Source organism: Hydra vulgaris, chromosome 07 (genome assembly GCF_038396675.1).
Source record: "Hydra vulgaris chromosome 07, alternate assembly HydraT2T_AEP".
Lineage (NCBI taxonomy): Eukaryota > Metazoa > Cnidaria > Hydrozoa > Anthoathecata > Hydridae > Hydra > Hydra vulgaris.
In genome coordinates, this window is record NC_088926.1 from 5412527 (window position 1) to 5430000 (window position 17474).

The 17474-nt window shown below is 28.2% G+C and overlaps 1 protein-coding gene across 1 annotated transcript in view; it reads right to left on the minus strand.

Annotated features, from left to right (window-relative positions):
- Nucleotides 1-2041: 2041 nt before the first annotated feature.
- LOC100203526 (E3 ubiquitin-protein ligase HUWE1) overlaps nt 2042-17474 on the minus strand; it is a 136618-nt gene continuing 121185 nt past the window's right edge. Inside the window, exons 49-65 of the mRNA XM_065800868.1 lie at nt 17310-17454; nt 15497-16931; nt 15296-15415; nt 14816-15126; nt 14587-14736; nt 13724-13889; nt 12769-12935; nt 9526-9556; nt 8475-8567; nt 8096-8356; nt 7796-7947; nt 6993-7137; nt 6636-6849; nt 6412-6553; nt 2971-3270; nt 2560-2750; nt 2042-2331 (exon numbers count right to left, since the gene is read on the minus strand). Of these exons, the coding sequence (XP_065656940.1) occupies nt 2229-2331; nt 2560-2750; nt 2971-3270; nt 6412-6553; nt 6636-6849; nt 6993-7137; nt 7796-7947; nt 8096-8356; nt 8475-8567; nt 9526-9556; nt 12769-12935; nt 13724-13889; nt 14587-14736; nt 14816-15126; nt 15296-15415; nt 15497-16931; nt 17310-17454 (4126 nt within the window). The 3' untranslated portion in view covers nt 2042-2228. The remainder of the gene's footprint in view (nt 2332-2559; nt 2751-2970; nt 3271-6411; nt 6554-6635; nt 6850-6992; nt 7138-7795; nt 7948-8095; nt 8357-8474; nt 8568-9525; nt 9557-12768; nt 12936-13723; nt 13890-14586; nt 14737-14815; nt 15127-15295; nt 15416-15496; nt 16932-17309; nt 17455-17474) is intronic.

Sequence of the window (17474 nt, forward strand, 5' to 3'; positions counted from 1 at the left end):
TTTTTCCCTATGCCTTTGTCAAGACTGCTCCAGAATGATTCGAGATCAACCTACAGTCACTTGCCCTATCTGTCGATGTGTACCAACAGACTTTATAACTTTTTTCTGGTCTTAAATATTTCAGTTCAACCTTAAAAGACTATACCATTATTGCTTTATAATAAGCTAATATCAATATATTTTTGAATGGTGTAAATTTTTTGATTCGAAGAAACATTTAATCGTCATTATTGATTATAAGTATAATATAATTCTAACAAAATCTTTGTGAAATAATAAAGATTATCTGAAATTTCTGAATCATTCATCAGTGATTCACTTTTATTATAAATGGTAATTCTGTCCTAGCAAGTTTTTTTGGATTAATGAAATAAAATTCTGTCGTAGCAAGTTTTTTAGATTTATTAAATAAAATTCTTTCCAAGCAAGTTGTTTACGTTTATTAAAAAAGTATTCTTTCTTAGAAAGTATTTCAAGTTTCTTTTCAAAATTTCTGCCAAAAAATATTCTTTTGTAAAAATTCTTTTCTAGTAAGGTTTCTTTATTTATATCATAAAACATTCTATTCTGAAATTATTCTTTCCTAGTTTTCTATCCTCATTTTATTCTTGTCTAGCATGGCACACCGATTTTACATGTGAAAGCTACAAGGAACATTTGTTCCGCCAAACATCGCTAGTGTGAACATGGTATTAGGAAAAATTCTAGTTATAGAAACGGTATTGATTCGTGGAAAACAATGCTTTGCGTGGTCATTATGCTTTTATACCAATAACTCTGGAAAAACAGTTTATATCAATTTTCTGGCGTTTTTGTGACACTAAGGGTGTATCGAGGACACAAAAAAACTCGCTTCCTAAAGGTGGTTGTCTGTTATTAGTGTAGTTTAAAAAAGAAATTTGTGCTCTTCTAGAAAATATACACTTTTACAAATTTTTCAAAATTAAATTTAGCTAAAATTTACTTCTTTCAAAGACATATACTAAGTTTTCCCCTTAACAACAACGATCTTTGGTTGTTTTGGGCCAACTACTTTAACCAAACAAGAAAATAAACTTTTCCTTAAGGAACCAAAGACTTTGAAGGATTTATTGATAAAGTACCGTAAAGAAGGAGATTAGTTACTCTAAAGGGTCATTTTAAAAATATCTTTTCTATTTTGTTAGTTTTCTCTCTTTGTAATTTTTCATACTTAAAACACGTATATCTCAGTTTCTATTACTCCATTTTGAATGAAATTTAAGGGTTTGTTTATCTGTATGTAAGATAGTATGTGAACCAGAATCAAATTATTTATATTTTAGAAATTATGGGATGGTTTTGTTTAATTTTACCCCCTTTTTACATTCCTCAAATAAGTATGCCTGCATTTATGGATCTAAAAATAGTTATTTTATTGTTTTTATTTTAATTTATTTTAATTTATTTAATTATTTTATAATTAGTTTTTACTGATTCATATCCTAGTTTGATATATATTCTGCATGCACACCAAAGTTCATGCAAGACAAATCTACAGATGGCTAGAACTCTTTGTTTTAAGAACATTTATGCTGATTCAGCATTAAAACATATTTAATTTTTTTTTGCAATATAAGTAAAATTTTGTTATGTTGAAAAATAAACTTTGCTACAAAATGTTTTTGTTTTTTTTCACTAGATGACCACCTTATGTGCAGGAAACGCACGTTTTATCAATTACAAAAACATAAGACTCAAAATAGGTTCATAATGAATCAGCAGCCTCTTGGACTGTAGTGGACTACTTGGAGGTGTCGAAAGTAAAAAAACAACAACAAAAAAGTTGTCTCTTGGACTTTTACGAGGTCGCAAAAGTCCAAGAATATATTGAATCATACAAAAACACCGACATTTGGTGATTATTAAATTAATATGTAGGAGTCGCCCCCCCCCCCAAAAAAAAATAAAAAATGCAGTAGACGCATATCTCTCTCCTAAATGTGGCAAAAAAATCATTTATCAATAATCATTCATCTCTTTATTTTTAAAACCCTCGACAATGAAAATATGACAACAATCGTAAAATGAGGAACAAAATATTTTAGCAAAATATCGAAATAAATTAAATAATAAAGTTTATTATTAAAATTTTATTGTAAATTTTCCAAATAACAAAATTTCGATAACAACATTAAAATATTTTTATACATAAAAAAGCAACCAATGAAAAATACTATAAAACAAAACTCAAGAATATCAAATATCTATTAAGCTAAACCGAAGCCTTCTGGACATTCATTAATGGCTTTGAGCATTTGAGAATGAAGTTTGTCATAAGTTTCGTACGCAGGCAAGTCTAGCTGATTAAAACTACAATAAAAACATTATATAAACATGTAAACATTTTTTGGATAATATTGCATATTTTTAGACATCGCATACAGACATCAGAATTAGAGCCAGCGATGCCGACCTAATTTCGAAGTCTGTATGCAATATTATCTATCTATATACCTATCTATCTATCTATATATATATACATATATATTTATATATATATATATATATATATACGCAAATGTATACAAATAAACTTACCATGTGTGAGCACACGGTAAACGATCTGTAGATCGATCATCGCGGTGGATTTGAAATTTTTGAGGTCCATTCATACCTTCCAGAGAAACAAAGCCTTGCAATGGAACTTTTGAAGTACCAGTAACAAACTGTAAAAACTTAGCTCTATCAGCCTGATCAAATGATCGCAATGCACGCCAAAGCCATTGTATCTAAAAATTTACACAAGTTTATTTAATCAAACTCTTGCGTCTATTTCACTTAAAATTAATTTATGTTAGATTACAATTAATTTATGTTAAATTACAATTAATTTATATTAGATTACAATTAATTTATGTTAGATTACAATTAATTTAGGTTGGATTATATCTTGGATACAATTTATAATTATACATGATACAATTTATAATTATAAGTACTTTTACTTACTTGCAATGAATTCTCTGTATACTTATGATACTCAGTATTCATTTTTAAATCTTCTATATCGATGGTGGGAAGACCAGCAATTAACAACTCTAATTCTTGCTCGTCAAAAATAGATATTAAACGTTTTGGTATTATCTCGTAAAAACCTTCCAGGAAACTTCCTATTTGCTGTCGAATTGATCCAGTCATTTTTTCTTGGCATACTAATTTTACGTATTCCCTTTTAGTGTCTTCCGTAACGGGTATGTTGCGACCGTTTGGTTTTAAATCATGAATCTCATTCATTCCAAAAACTTGAACCTAATAAGTAATCTTACTTAAAAAACCAGAAAAACTTAAACAAATTAAAAAAAAATCTATAATCAAATTTAAAGTAACAAAACTATAACGGAATTCAAATAAAACTCCTAGTTAAATTTGGATATTTGTATATCCAAATTTGTATTTGTAAAAAATAAAATATTTATTTACATTATGTACAACATAGATTATCCATACCATATTTTAAAAATCCGGAAAATTGTTTGGGTAAAATATCCAGAAAAAAATTTGGAATATATTTTCTTTTAATTTTCTCCTAATTTTGCTTTTAGCTGAGTTGTTTTTAACTTTTTTTTTCAATCTCATCTCATTTTGTATAAGTGCTGAGTGAAAAAGCTTAAAAAACAGATTTATTACAAAAATACATACCTAAACTTCTATGTAGGGAAAGCGTTCTTACAAAGGTCATTATTGTAGGACTACATATCAAAAAGGTTGTTGTTGTTTATGGTTTTCTAGGGAATCTAAGGTTAAAAACGCTCTGAATTGAAATTCGGTCTCGAAGAATTTTCCAAAAAAGGTCACATCTCTTTTATTTTCTTTAAACACAACAATGGACAGTGTTTAAGCGAACTACCACCTCACTTTCGCTTTAACTACCAAAACAAATTTTGGCATGATTGCCATTCAGTAAAGATCTATTTACAGCTGTTCCTTCTTGCGCAAAAAACTTTTTCCTTTAACATTAGCGGACTTCTTTTTTCTGTCTTCGGGTTTTTCTAACTCATAAAATTTACAGCTCCTTAAGTCTCTGCCAATCGTTTTTTCTGTAACTCTCTTCTCTACTTTATAATAATTTTCAAATTGTGGTTGCATCTAGCCCTTTGTTGAAAGTGATTTTATTAGAAAAAAATAGAGACAACAAAAATACGTTCAACACTTTTTATCTATCAATAAAAATGTACCTGTCTTGCATTATTTAAAATATTGCGCTACTTAAAAATACTAATAAATAAACAAAACACAATGTTATGTTATGCATCAGTCAATGCAATATTATATTCATTGTGTGTATTATAAACCTCCACAAGTTAATGGTGATAGTGCTGATATGTAATGGATTATTAAATCACCTACGATTTACAAGGCATTCACAATTAATAAACCATGAGATCGCAAATATTGAGAAACGGAATCCACTATCAAAATAAACAAATACATTAAAAAAAAAACAATGTTTTTATCAAGTAAATATAATAGTTGTCAAAAAAAATAAAAAAGAAATTAAATTTATAAGTTATTAAAATGTCATCCAAGCAATTTGAAAAAAAAAGCAAAAAAAAAGCAAAAAATTGCTTTTATGGCAATTTGAAAAATGAAGTTGTGGAAAAAAGAGTAGAGCTTTTGTGGCGACATCAACTTTGACACCCAAAAATTTAAATTCAGAAGTGCCTATAAAAGTGACTTTGTCACTCATTCAATTGCACGCTAACCCTTGTTTGTTTTAGCTTAATTTAGCTTCGTGTCACTATGTCAATAAAAACTCAAGAGTAGTATAAACTGAGAAAGGTTAATTTTGTATCAATAAAGTTCAATGCACCAGTGCCCACAAATCCGGCCCATCAAAAAATATTAAGCTATTGGCATAGGATATTTAAGTAAAACATGGGCGAGTATTAATTCAGTACAAGAATTACTGAAGGCATGACCAATCATAAGTAAGAAAAAGACTATAACAGTTGTGCAGAAATTAATGGGCACCATCACTAGTGATGTACAATTATTTTTTAGAAATAAAGAAAAATTTTGAAACTAAAAGTATTTTTATACTCTTTAATTTCTTAACTTTAAATAGAAATTAAAGAAATTTGTAAAAAAATATACAAAAAAAACTATTTAAAAACATTTCCAAATGGACTAAAAAGTAAAAAATAAAATATATAAAAAAAACTATTAAAAAACAACATTTTAAAAATGGACTAAAAAGAAAACTATTTCATGTGACCCAAGGACTTTGTGTATGTACATAACCTGAGATATCCAATGTTGGGCACCAATAGGAACGAGTTGTACTTAGTTGCCCAACATTTTCAGTCATTGTCTTAAGTGATATTTTAGGTTGTGTATATATACAAAGTCCTTGAGTCCCGTGAAATAGTTTATTTTTTACTTTTTAGTCCATTTTAAAACGTTGTTTTTAAAAAGTTTTTATATATATATTTTTTATTATTCAAAAGCGAATCTATTTATTTACGCTAAACTAAAGTCTGTTTTGCGTTGTTTATTTTAATTACTTTTTCAATGATTTCTTTTATTATTACCTGACCTCGTGTTTATTTTGCGCGGACACCAAAAAATAAATAACAAAAAAAACCCGACAAGAAAGCAAGTTCAATAAAATGTTGTAAAAACATTTTAAATATTTTTTTCAATCTTGTGCTTTACATAGTACCAATATGATACTTTTTATATGAATAAATATAAATATATGACAAATAAAAATAAACATATGACAAAATATGTAATAAGTAGTATAGATTTGGCACTGGTAGAAACTGTTTTAAGTTTTTTTTCTACTCTTTACTTATAAAAAGAATTAAAAAAACTTACCAAGGATGATTTGTTGGTAATATCTTACATATTTATAAAAAGTTTACTTGAGCATAACATTTTGGTTTCATAACACAAGAGAAAAAATCTCTTTTTGTTCATTCTGCATCAAACCCATCATTTCATTTTCATTTATTATATAATATTAAAAAATATATCTTTTGGATAAATTAAAAAAAGAAAAAAGCAAGATAGTAAAATTGTTTTAACAAAATTGAAACAGAGTCTATAAATAACTAAGTTCTTAAACACAACTTTTGAAGATATTTAAAAATATTAATTAGTTATATCAAAAATAACATCCATCAAAGATACTACATTAAAGTTAATAAGACATATTTAAACTATGTCAAGTCAATAAAATTAATACATACATACATACATACATACATATATATATATATATATATATATATATATATATATATATATATATATAAATATATAGTGCAGTATAAAATTAAATTTTGTTACATATGTGGTATACATATGTTCAAACAACACAATTTATCAGTTATTATATATTAAATATATAAATATAAAAACTCAATATTTGCAAAATGTAAATACCTCTGCAGAAAAAGTAAGTTCATAACCGAGATCATCAATATCATGCTCCAGTAAATAAACTAGACCTTGATAAAAACTGTAATCTTCCGCTTCCATATCACTATAATGAACAGGCTTTCCAAGAATGTGCTTGTAGAAAGATCTAATTAAAACAAAATAAAAAAACAATAAATTTTGTGGTATTAATTAAAAACAATAAAAAATAATTAAAAAAAAAAAACCACCTTGTAAAATAACAATCAAGCAGTTTGTTGTCGTATATTGCTTTAGCTACAATTCGTCCTGCAAATTTAAAATATGAAAGGTGATTTGGATTACAATGAGAATGCTGATTGGGTAAATATGTACTTTTCTCCCCCTGAGAATTTGTAAATAAAGCGTAATTTGGATTAAACATTTCACGAGCCATGATGCCATACCATTCTCGCAATAATCCTCCTAAAATTTAATAAAACTATTTATATTTTTCAAGTTATATTTTTGTCAGTTTTCGGAAAAAAAAAAATTGATTTAAAAAAAAAAGAAAGAAAAAAAGAAAAAAAAAAAGAAAATTAAATCAACAAGCAACATAGAACAGAAACCTGCATCTTGTCCTTCTTCACCATCGAAAACAACATACAATCTATTCTTTAATTCTTCAGCTGTTCGACGATGAAGTTCTCTATAAGAATCCTCAAAAATATGCTCCCTACGAATATGCACAGCCATGTCCTCACGGCGATGCCCCTAGTAAATATTTAAATTGTAAATATTTAAAATTGAAAATACTTTGTATAATTTTGTAAAGTTAGTTGCTTCTGATTTTGCAATGTTATTGTTGTTTCTCCTACATTATTTCAATGTGTTTTAGAGTTTCAAATTTTATTTAAATGTAAAGAAATAAGAATCTTTGATTTGAATAAAATTAGTTTTTTTTTTTTATTTTGTCAATCTTGAATTTCAGATTAAAAAGCTTAAGATATAAATTTTTAAACATGCGGTAAAATCAAAATCATGCAATTTTTAGTTTGTATATAAATCAAAGGTGTAAACACAGAAACTTATATATGAAGTAATCAAATATATATTTAAAAGCAAAACTGAAACAAAATTAGAAGTAGATAAAAGGATCTATAGTATATATATATATATATATATATATATATATATATATATATATATATATATATATATATATATATATATATATATATATATATATATATATATATATATATATATATATATATATATATATAGTAAAACAGTCTAGGTACTGAACATCAGCAACATATTTTGTATTTAATACAAGAACATATTAAGTATACCTAAAAAGCCTAATTTTAATAAAAACTAGAGTGAAAATTAAAAATATTTTATAATTAATATTAATTAAAAAAAATACCTTATTTTCTTTTTCAAGCTCTTGTCTGAAATATCTGCGTTTGACATCAAAATCAAGTAAACGAGTATGATGTACAAGTACAGCGAATGGACCGTCAGCTAACGAGCTACTTGACTGCCTTAGAATCTGATTTAATACAGTACGATGAGTTTCTATAGTTAACAAACAATTAAAACATATAAGTACAATTAATATTTTAAATTTTTGAAACAATTAACATTAATAAATCTTATAATAATAAAAAACATTCAAATTAATTTAGTAAAATCTAGACAAATAGAAACTCTTCGAAAAACTAACCAGCAAAATTTAAAAATTTTTGTGTATCAGGAGATAGATTAACAGCAGATGTTGAGCTAGATTGATCTAAAGTGGCGCTGCTAAAATTTGCATTTGGGGATAGCGGACTTTGAATTTCTTGGGTGTTTGTGTTTGATTCATTTTGTGTAGTTTTATTTTCTTTTTCTGAACCATGGACTAAGAAAAAAGCTTCAACAGCTGGCTGAAGCACAAGGACTGCATTGGGATCTGAAGTTTCTGCTAGTTCTGTTAATGCTTCACCTAAGCAACAAGTCAAAAAATTGAAGAAAACTTTAAAATCAAAGCAGTAATAATACTAATTATAATATATACTAATATTTGAAATAATAACAAAAGCTAACACACATAATATATTTACCTAAAATGTCCCAAAGTTGACCTAGGTTTAGCAAGTTACTGAGCTTTGCAAATTGTGGAATGTTTATTTCTTCATTCTTTTTGCTTTCCTTATCTATAAAAAAGGTTTTATATCAACATCAACATGTGTTATTATTATAACACAAATAAAATATACTTATCAGTCATCATGGACACTGTGTTGTAAGATTATGTATTGGTAATGAACATAAATATGAATGTTTGGAAAACTGAATTTGTATAACCTATTTTGTATTGTTATCTTTCAAACTTTGATGTTTGCTTAAAAATTTGAAAAAAAGAAAAAATTGCTGATTTATTTTAATTATCTTATTTAGTAAGAATTTATTTCGTAATTAATAAAAATCATTTTTCTGATTTTATTTCAACTGTTTTTTTTTTTTACAATTTAAAAAAAGATTCCTATTTGGAATTTAAATTGAACGTTTGTTTTGCCATTTTATATTAATTATTTTATAGGAATAAAAAAATGTTAGTTTTTACTTTTAGTTTATTTGAAAGTTTTTTATTGCTTTCAGAGGTCAGAATAAAATTGGTGACCTCAGACACTCAGTCAGGCCGGCATTGTCAAATGCCAACTCTAATTCAGGGGGCTTATTTTAAATATGTTTAATTTAATTTAATAACGTTGAATTTCTTGTTTTTATTATGTAGTTTACATGAGAATTTTTTTCATGATTTTATAAGCTCTATCCAAAAACAAAACCCATGTAGATCTTTAGCATTTAAAAAAAAAATTATAGTGTAGGTTTTATAGAGCCAGTACAACCCTGTTAAAAGTTATTAAACTACCCAGTAGACATGGGACCTAAATAAGACGTTTTTTGGAAGTTCAAAAAACATCTTAAGGGTTCTTAAGGGTTCTTAAGGCATCTTGTGCCCACTGGGTAATTCATACTTCTACAAAATATGGATGATAACAATTGAAGAACCTTTTAGCATTATAAAACATAAATAATTCTTTTTTTTTTTAAAAAAAAAGAGGAAATTCAATATTAAAAAATACTCCTTTTATATCATAAATTAATTACCTGCTATGGTCAAACTTGTTGATGAACTTTCCTAAATATAATAATAATATAAAAAAATTAAAACAATACAAAAAAATTAAATTTAAATAATTTTTGTTTTTTCATTTTTTAAATTAAAACCATTAAAAGATTTGTTCAGAGGTTAGAAATAAATTATTAAGCTAAAAAAATATAGATATCAAATCTATAAAGCAAATTATAAATTCTGTTTGTAAACATAAAATATTCAAAACTTTTCAGTTACGCTAGTCTTCAGATATGCTTTTTAATTAGTAAGCAAACTTCTTTTTAAATAGTAATAAAATTTGTTTATTTTCCATTATTTGAAATCTTTAAGAAAAATCAAAAATTATTATAACTAAATTCAACTGAAACAAAATTTGGTGAAAAATACAATTTTTCTTTAAATTGATTTATTTTTAGTTCTTTATCAAGATTAGTTTAATATTGTGAAGTTAAAAATGTAAAGATAATTATGCTGGTTATTATAAATATATAGAAATGCCTCAGGCTTGAACACACTATTAAAGGGAAGAATGTACAAAGATCATAGTTGAAAAAACCAATTATGTTTTTAATTGACATACAAGTGTAGACCCCATGCATGAATATGCACACACAGATGTATATGTATACATAAACAAACACACACACATAATTAACTGATATTTAATTTTAAAGTTAAAACAGATATGAACAATCCAAGATGACAGTATATGCATACTGTGCGCATACATAAATCAAATTTTATTCACTAATAAAACTAAAATATAAATGCCCATATCAGTTATCAATCAACATATAAACTTTGGACACATACCATCTGCCTATGAAGAACATCTACTACAGAACTTTTTTTTAAATTATTAAATTATATAACATTAGTAATAAAGGGTGTTTTTTTTAGAGGTATAGAACTTTAAATTGCAATAAAACAACGATAGATTATTCGATTGAAAAGAATTTTTTTTTATTAGAAAGATAATCTTGTGGCATTACATTTTAAATATAATTTCTGGCATATGACCGCCACGGCTGGCTCGGATGTATCAATTTTAATTTATATTTACCTTCAAGATTCGCTATGTGGCGGCAGTTATCACACTCACAAGAAAGCGCTGACTGACATTTTTAAAAGAAGTTTTGCGAAAGAAGAGCACTTATAAAAATATCGTCCAATTTTCGATGACTTTTTCCAACATTTGTGGCCGTATATCGGCAATAACACGGCGAATGTTGTCTTCCAAATGGTCAAGCGTTTGTGGCTTATCCGCATAGACCAATGACTTTACATAGCCCCACAGAAAGTAGTCTAGCGGTGTTAAATCACAAGATCTTGGAGGCCAATTCACAGGTCCAAAACATGAAATTAGGCGGTCACCAAACGCGTCTTTCAATAAATCGATTGTGGCACAAGCTGTGTGACATGTTGCGCCGTCTTGTTGAAACCACAGCTCCTGGACATCATGGTTGTTCAATTCTCTATACTATACCTCTTTTAATTAGGCTCTATACCTATCACTATTGACTGTAACGTTCTGGCCATCATCATTTTTGAAGAAGTACGGACCAATGATTCCACCAGCCCATAAAGCCCACCAAACAGTCATTTTTTCTGGATGTAACGGTGTTTTGACATACACTTGAGGATTATCTTCACTCCAAATGCGGCAGTTTTGTTTGTTGACGTAACCATTCAACCAGAAGTGCACTTTATCGCTAAAGAAAATTCGCTTATGAAAATCGGGAACAATGGCAATCTCGTTTTGGGCCCATTCGACGAATCTATGCCTTGCTTGATGATCGTTTGGCTTCAATTCTTGCACGAGTTGGATTTTGTAAGCACGCATACTAAGATCCTTCCGCAAAATCTTCCATACAATGGATGGACACAGATCTAATTCCTGTGCTCGATGGCGGATAGACTCATTCGGGTCTTCCGCAATGCTACGCTCTACGTAGCAATAGCTTCTTCTGTACGCACCGTACGGCGTCTCTGGGGATGCGAGTTATCAATAAGAGTAAACGTGGTGCGAAAACGTTCCATGGTTAATCGAATTAACTGCTCTGATGGATGATTTTGTCGAGGATAAAATGGACGTAGAGCGCGATACGTATTCCGCACAGAACCATTATTTTCGAAATAAAATTGAACTATTTGCAAGCGTTGTTCAGGCGTGAGTCTATTCATGATGAATTGCCAAACCAAACTGAGAATAAATCACTTGTCACCTGTTAAATTGGTCGCCATCTTGAACAGTATTGCCAACTTAAAATTCTATACCTCTAAAAAAAACACCCTTTAATAATCATGCATTATTTTTGACGAATTTTTTAACAAGAGATATTATAGATGAATAAACCTACTATAATCCAAGGTCAGTTAATGTCTTAGAGAAAACTTGCAAAGTTGTACCTATCAATGTATCAGTTGTACAGATTTTAACACTGAATAGGCTGCAAACGCTTTGTTACAAGAATAAATAATATTTATATCTTTTATTGGCTAATACTCATAGATATTATAATAATTTTTCTCTTGAATGCTTTTTTTAAAATAAAATAATGTTAACCAGATAAGTCAATAAGATCTGACAATAAAATATTTAAAAATAGTGTCTGGAGTTAAGTTTGAATTGTCAAATCATGAAAAACCAAATTTCTGTTCCTTATTTTACTCTGAATTATGCAAATTAATCATATAAGATGTACAAACACAAAAAAATCTATTTAACCTAAACATAAATTCAATATGATACTTTTATAGATATTTTGAAATCATGAGTAACAAATGCAAACACTTACGCTCTATGCTATTTTTGACAAATATGTAAATTGTTTCTTTTAAAAACAAATTGACTTGCAGCCAATAAGGTTGCAAGCAACCACTACTCAGGTTAGGAGTTATTAGACAGTAAAAAACTTAATCAGCAAGAATCTGTAGTTGAAATTTTTTTTTTTAATCTTTTCAAACAATGATGAGTCATTTAACTTTCTGTTTTAGTTAATGGAACAAGAGATGATAACATGCTCCACTGTTATCCATGGTAGTATTTTTAGAAAGGAGAAAGAGATGAAACTTTACAATAATGTTTAGACATAATGAGACAATGAGAAAACTATTTGTATAAGTTATACTTATGCAAAAAAACTTTTTTATGAAAAAAATTTATATTTATATTATAATTGCTCATTGTTATATCTATATTTTCAACCTGATGAATTATTTTCTCTAACTAATACCTGCGGTTGAATAACTGGTTCAACAGTAGTTCTCAAGTTTTCACCACTGTTTCCACTCCCAAATCGATCTATCATTTCATACATAGCTTCCATATCAGCTTCTAAAGCAGCTACAACTTCTCTCAAACTGCTACCTCCGTGTTGCAGTCGCTCAATTAAACGAATACCTATAATGGACAAAAGTATAAACAAATACAACATAAAAATAAAATAAAAGATATATAAATGAAATGTTATTAATAATGTTATGCTGAAATTGCCACCTAAAGAGCTTCAGTGCAGTACATCAACTAAAGGCTTTAAGCAGGTACAATCTAGGTATGAAGGAATGTTAATACAATTTTTTTTCTTTTTTAAATCTTTTTTTTATTATTATTCTAAAATATGCAATCAGCAAATCAAAACTTGTGCTTAGTATATTAGAACCTAAACTAGCTGCTTATACACCCAGCCAGCATTTATCCTTATAAAAATAAAAACAATGCCTTTTTAAATTTCAAAAGAGGTTTTTTCCAGACCAAATCCCTGTCCGGTATGTGTTTTTATGTGTGTGTGCGCGAGTATATATATATATATATATACACACACACATACATCGACAAACACACATGTCTGTATGTATGTATGTATAGATACATACATACATACATGTGTGTTTGTTGATGCATATGTGTGTGTGTGTGTGTGTATATATATATATATATATACACACATATATTTTTACAACATATATATACACATACATGTGTGTTTGTGTATATATATATATATATATATATATATACACACATATATATATATACACAAACACGCACACACATATGAATGCAGCATTAGATAAATATTGATGAAATCATACTGAAATAGAGAGCTGGGGGTTAGGGTTAGGGGGTCTTTAATACATACATGGATTTTTATTATAGTTAAATCCAAACAAAAATATAAATTGAAAAACCTCTATTTCTTTGAGAACCTATTGGAGACACTTTAGGTTTTGAAGCTGATTTCTTTGCAGCATTACGAAGCTGTAGTATAACTTTAAGGATCCGAAGTAGTAATAACTGACTAGAACGCTTTGCAGTAAGTAGAGCCATAGTGGGTAGATGAAGTTCAAATATGATCTAAAAAATAGTCAAATCTTGTTGTAGGTTTTAACTTTTCTAATTTAATATAACTATAACTATTTTTGATTATAAGAAAAAATCTAATCAACCAAACTACATCAAAGACCTATCAAAATACTGAATAATCAACCTTTTTTATATCATTATTACTATAACTTGTTTAACTTAATATGCTTAAATAATAAAGCTTAATATGTTATAAAAAAACTTGTAAAACAATACTTTGATTGCCATCAACATTTCAATACATAAATAGATTTATAAAAGAATTTCAATTCTGTTAAAACTAGAAACATTAAAAATAATAATGACATAGTGGAAGCAAAGTTGACATAATGAGCACAGAATCACAAAGTCGAGATAATAAGCACCAAATTGACATACTGGTCTATTGTTTAAATGTATTCAAAACTTTATATGGATGCATTCAGAACATTTTATGATAACAAAAAAGCCTGAAATTATTTAAAATATACATTGTGGCTGTATCTACAAAAAGTTAATCTTAACATTGGAAATCTTTTGATGAAAAAAACAAAAAACATTACAGTGTGTTCAACCAAATGTACAAGCCATGTACAAGCCAAAACTATTATATTTTCTACAATATATAATATTTTTCAAGATACTACTATTAAGATGTGAACATTTAATTGAAGTGAAAATTAAAAAAAAACATTAAATAATAACTCACAGGTTTTTGAACATTTCTTCTTTGCTGAGCAGCACCTAATAAACCAATACGACGAGGCTGATTTGGTAATCGAGCTGCTCCTCTTCCACGCCAAGGTTGACTTCTGGCTGCTGCTGGATTTATTACCACAGGCGCATTCTGTTTCAAAGTCTAACATTAAAAAATGTTGTTATTAAAAAAAATTTAAATTAAATTAAAAAAAAAACAAACAACCGATTTTAAACTTAACCTTCATTTTACTTTTGCTGTTACAATGCTGCATGTTGTGTTCCTTTAATTCATTTAATAAAGATGCAATTTCCTCACGCAAAATATTTGCAGTATCTTGAGCACCTTCCAACAAGAGATCAAGGATGCAATCTCGAGTTAGTGAGTCTGTTCTTGACAACTGTAACAAAAGCGTAGTTGCGTCTTCTAAACCCTCATCAGAACACGAACCAGATGCTAAAACATTAACCGCCATTCGAAGTTGACCAGTTAAAATAGATGGTTCCTTTTCAGTTATTTGTACAAAAGAGAGTGCTGGAGAAGATCGATTTTCTGTAAAAGTTATCATTTTTTAAAAATCAATTATTAAGATTTAATTAAATCCTTTAAAAAGATTAACTTTTTTTTTTTAAAATAAAAAAAAAATTAAATTATTATAAATTAAATCCTTTAAAAAGATTAACTTTTTCTTTTTTAAATAAAAAAAAAAAAAAAAAAAAACCTGTCGAAGATGTATCACTATGAGCATTTTGATGATCTATGTCCATGCACTCATCATCTGCACGTTGCTCCAACATGCTATAATCACTTTGGGCTACAGTACCATCAGAAACAACTGAGCCTAAACAAAAAACTTCTATTAAACTTAAATTTAATAAACAATATACATGTAACAAAATAAAAAAAAAGATAAAATAAAAACCAGTTGTTCGATGCCTTGACTCAACAGGATATGATATTCTTTCAAAATTATTCTCAGAAGGTTCAACAAACAATGAAGATGTAATAGAGGCAGTTTCAGAGCAAACTGTACTAGATTCAGCAGCATGCTGGTCAGGGTCTTCAAAAGCAGGCTCATGATGAACTATACTGGGTTCTACAAAAGTGACTGTGTGGATTGGTTGGGTTACAATAACATCGTCAGGAGGATGTGCACTTTCTTGAATAACAGGAGGTTCTGGCTGCAGTTGTTTGTGACGTTCGGGTAATGAAGTTGAAATAACAGCAAGAAGACGTAATAGTTTATCTGATAAAAGAGTACTTTGTTTAACAACTGGATGCGATAACATACTTAATATTTGTCCGAGAGGTGATGTAACAAAAGAATCACTTAACTGTTCTTTTGGAAATTCACGCAATACTTTTAATGGTCCTTTACCTTTTAAATTTGGACTAGATAAATTTAATCGAACAAGAATATCCCAAAATTCTGTTACAGAACCTCGTTCTGTCTCAAAAGATTTACTTGGGCCGGATTCATTAATTAAGTCAGTAGACTTTGTTTCATGTGATGGAGCAAAATCACTTGGAAAGTTTTTTGCAAGAAATGATAAAGCTTCTAATGTTTGTTTGCAAACATCAAGACAAGCTTGCTGGTGAACAGTCACAAAACAATCAGTTGGTTTCTTACCAACTGCTTGGAGCTGAAATATATTTACACAACCTCCAAATGCCAAATTTAAGGTGCGTGAAAGCCACTGATGATTTTGAGTCATAGTAGCATCGTCTCTACTTGTAGATTCAAGATTTTTTAAGGGTTCAAATGACATGTTTGAGCTTTCTTGTGAAAAACTACTAGTCTGCCTTAATATTGAAATTAATGCATTTATAATCCATTGTTTAGTCAAATTATGATAACTCAAATTTCTAAGAATTCTGTGCAAGCGAGAAGAATTTATTGCTGTATCATTTAAAAATAACAATACTAATAAACAAGTCAAACTTTCAGGATCTAATAATTGAGTCCCTACTTTTTTTGTGTTGTTTGATGTACTATCACTTACTTGCCAAGCATTCATTTGATTTTGAGGAAATAAACGAGCAAATTGAAAACCACCTCGAGAATTTCTACGAGTTAAACCGCTGTGACGTAACAACTGTGAAAGATCGTTTCGAGTAATTGCTCTTTCTGCATGAATTCTTAATTGACGCTGTTCAATTTCACGTCTTAACCCCTGTGCTTCCGAAGTTAGTTCTGGAGGTAAAACTGCTAAAACTGTATCATCCATATCAGCAAGAATCTGACGCCTAAGAGATGGATCTAAATTACGTACAAACTCTGCAGGGTCAACAGGTTGCTCTGGTCTCTGCTGAGCTGCATTATAACGAGCCTGTTCTTGACGTTGTTGTTCTAAAACCTAAACTTACAATGAACAAAGTTAAAAAAATACAAAGGAAAAAGATTATTCAACAAAAATAATAAAGTGTAATCAAATTATTGAATAATGAGCAAAACCAAAATACTAGAATGTCAAAAGCATAAGTGCAATGTCAGAGTGATTGCCAATCATATATATATGTATGTATATATATATATATATATATATATATATATATATATATATATATATATATATATATATATATATAAAATCAAACTACATGGTTCATATCAAGATTCATAAAAATAACTTTAAATCACACTTTAATACATATGCTATAGATAAGCATAAATATAATGAAAATAAAATCAAATTTACATATAAAATATTCACAAACCTATGAATTTTACTCACCTCTCTTTGCATATCAGCTGGAAGTGCAGCCAAAAACTCAGGGGAAATTTCTTGAGGCTCTTCTGGCACACTGACCTGGCCACTTGAAACTGAAGCAATAGGACGACTTAGCCGAATGCCAAATTGTTCACGAAGAACTTCTTCCCTATTTTAATATGATATATT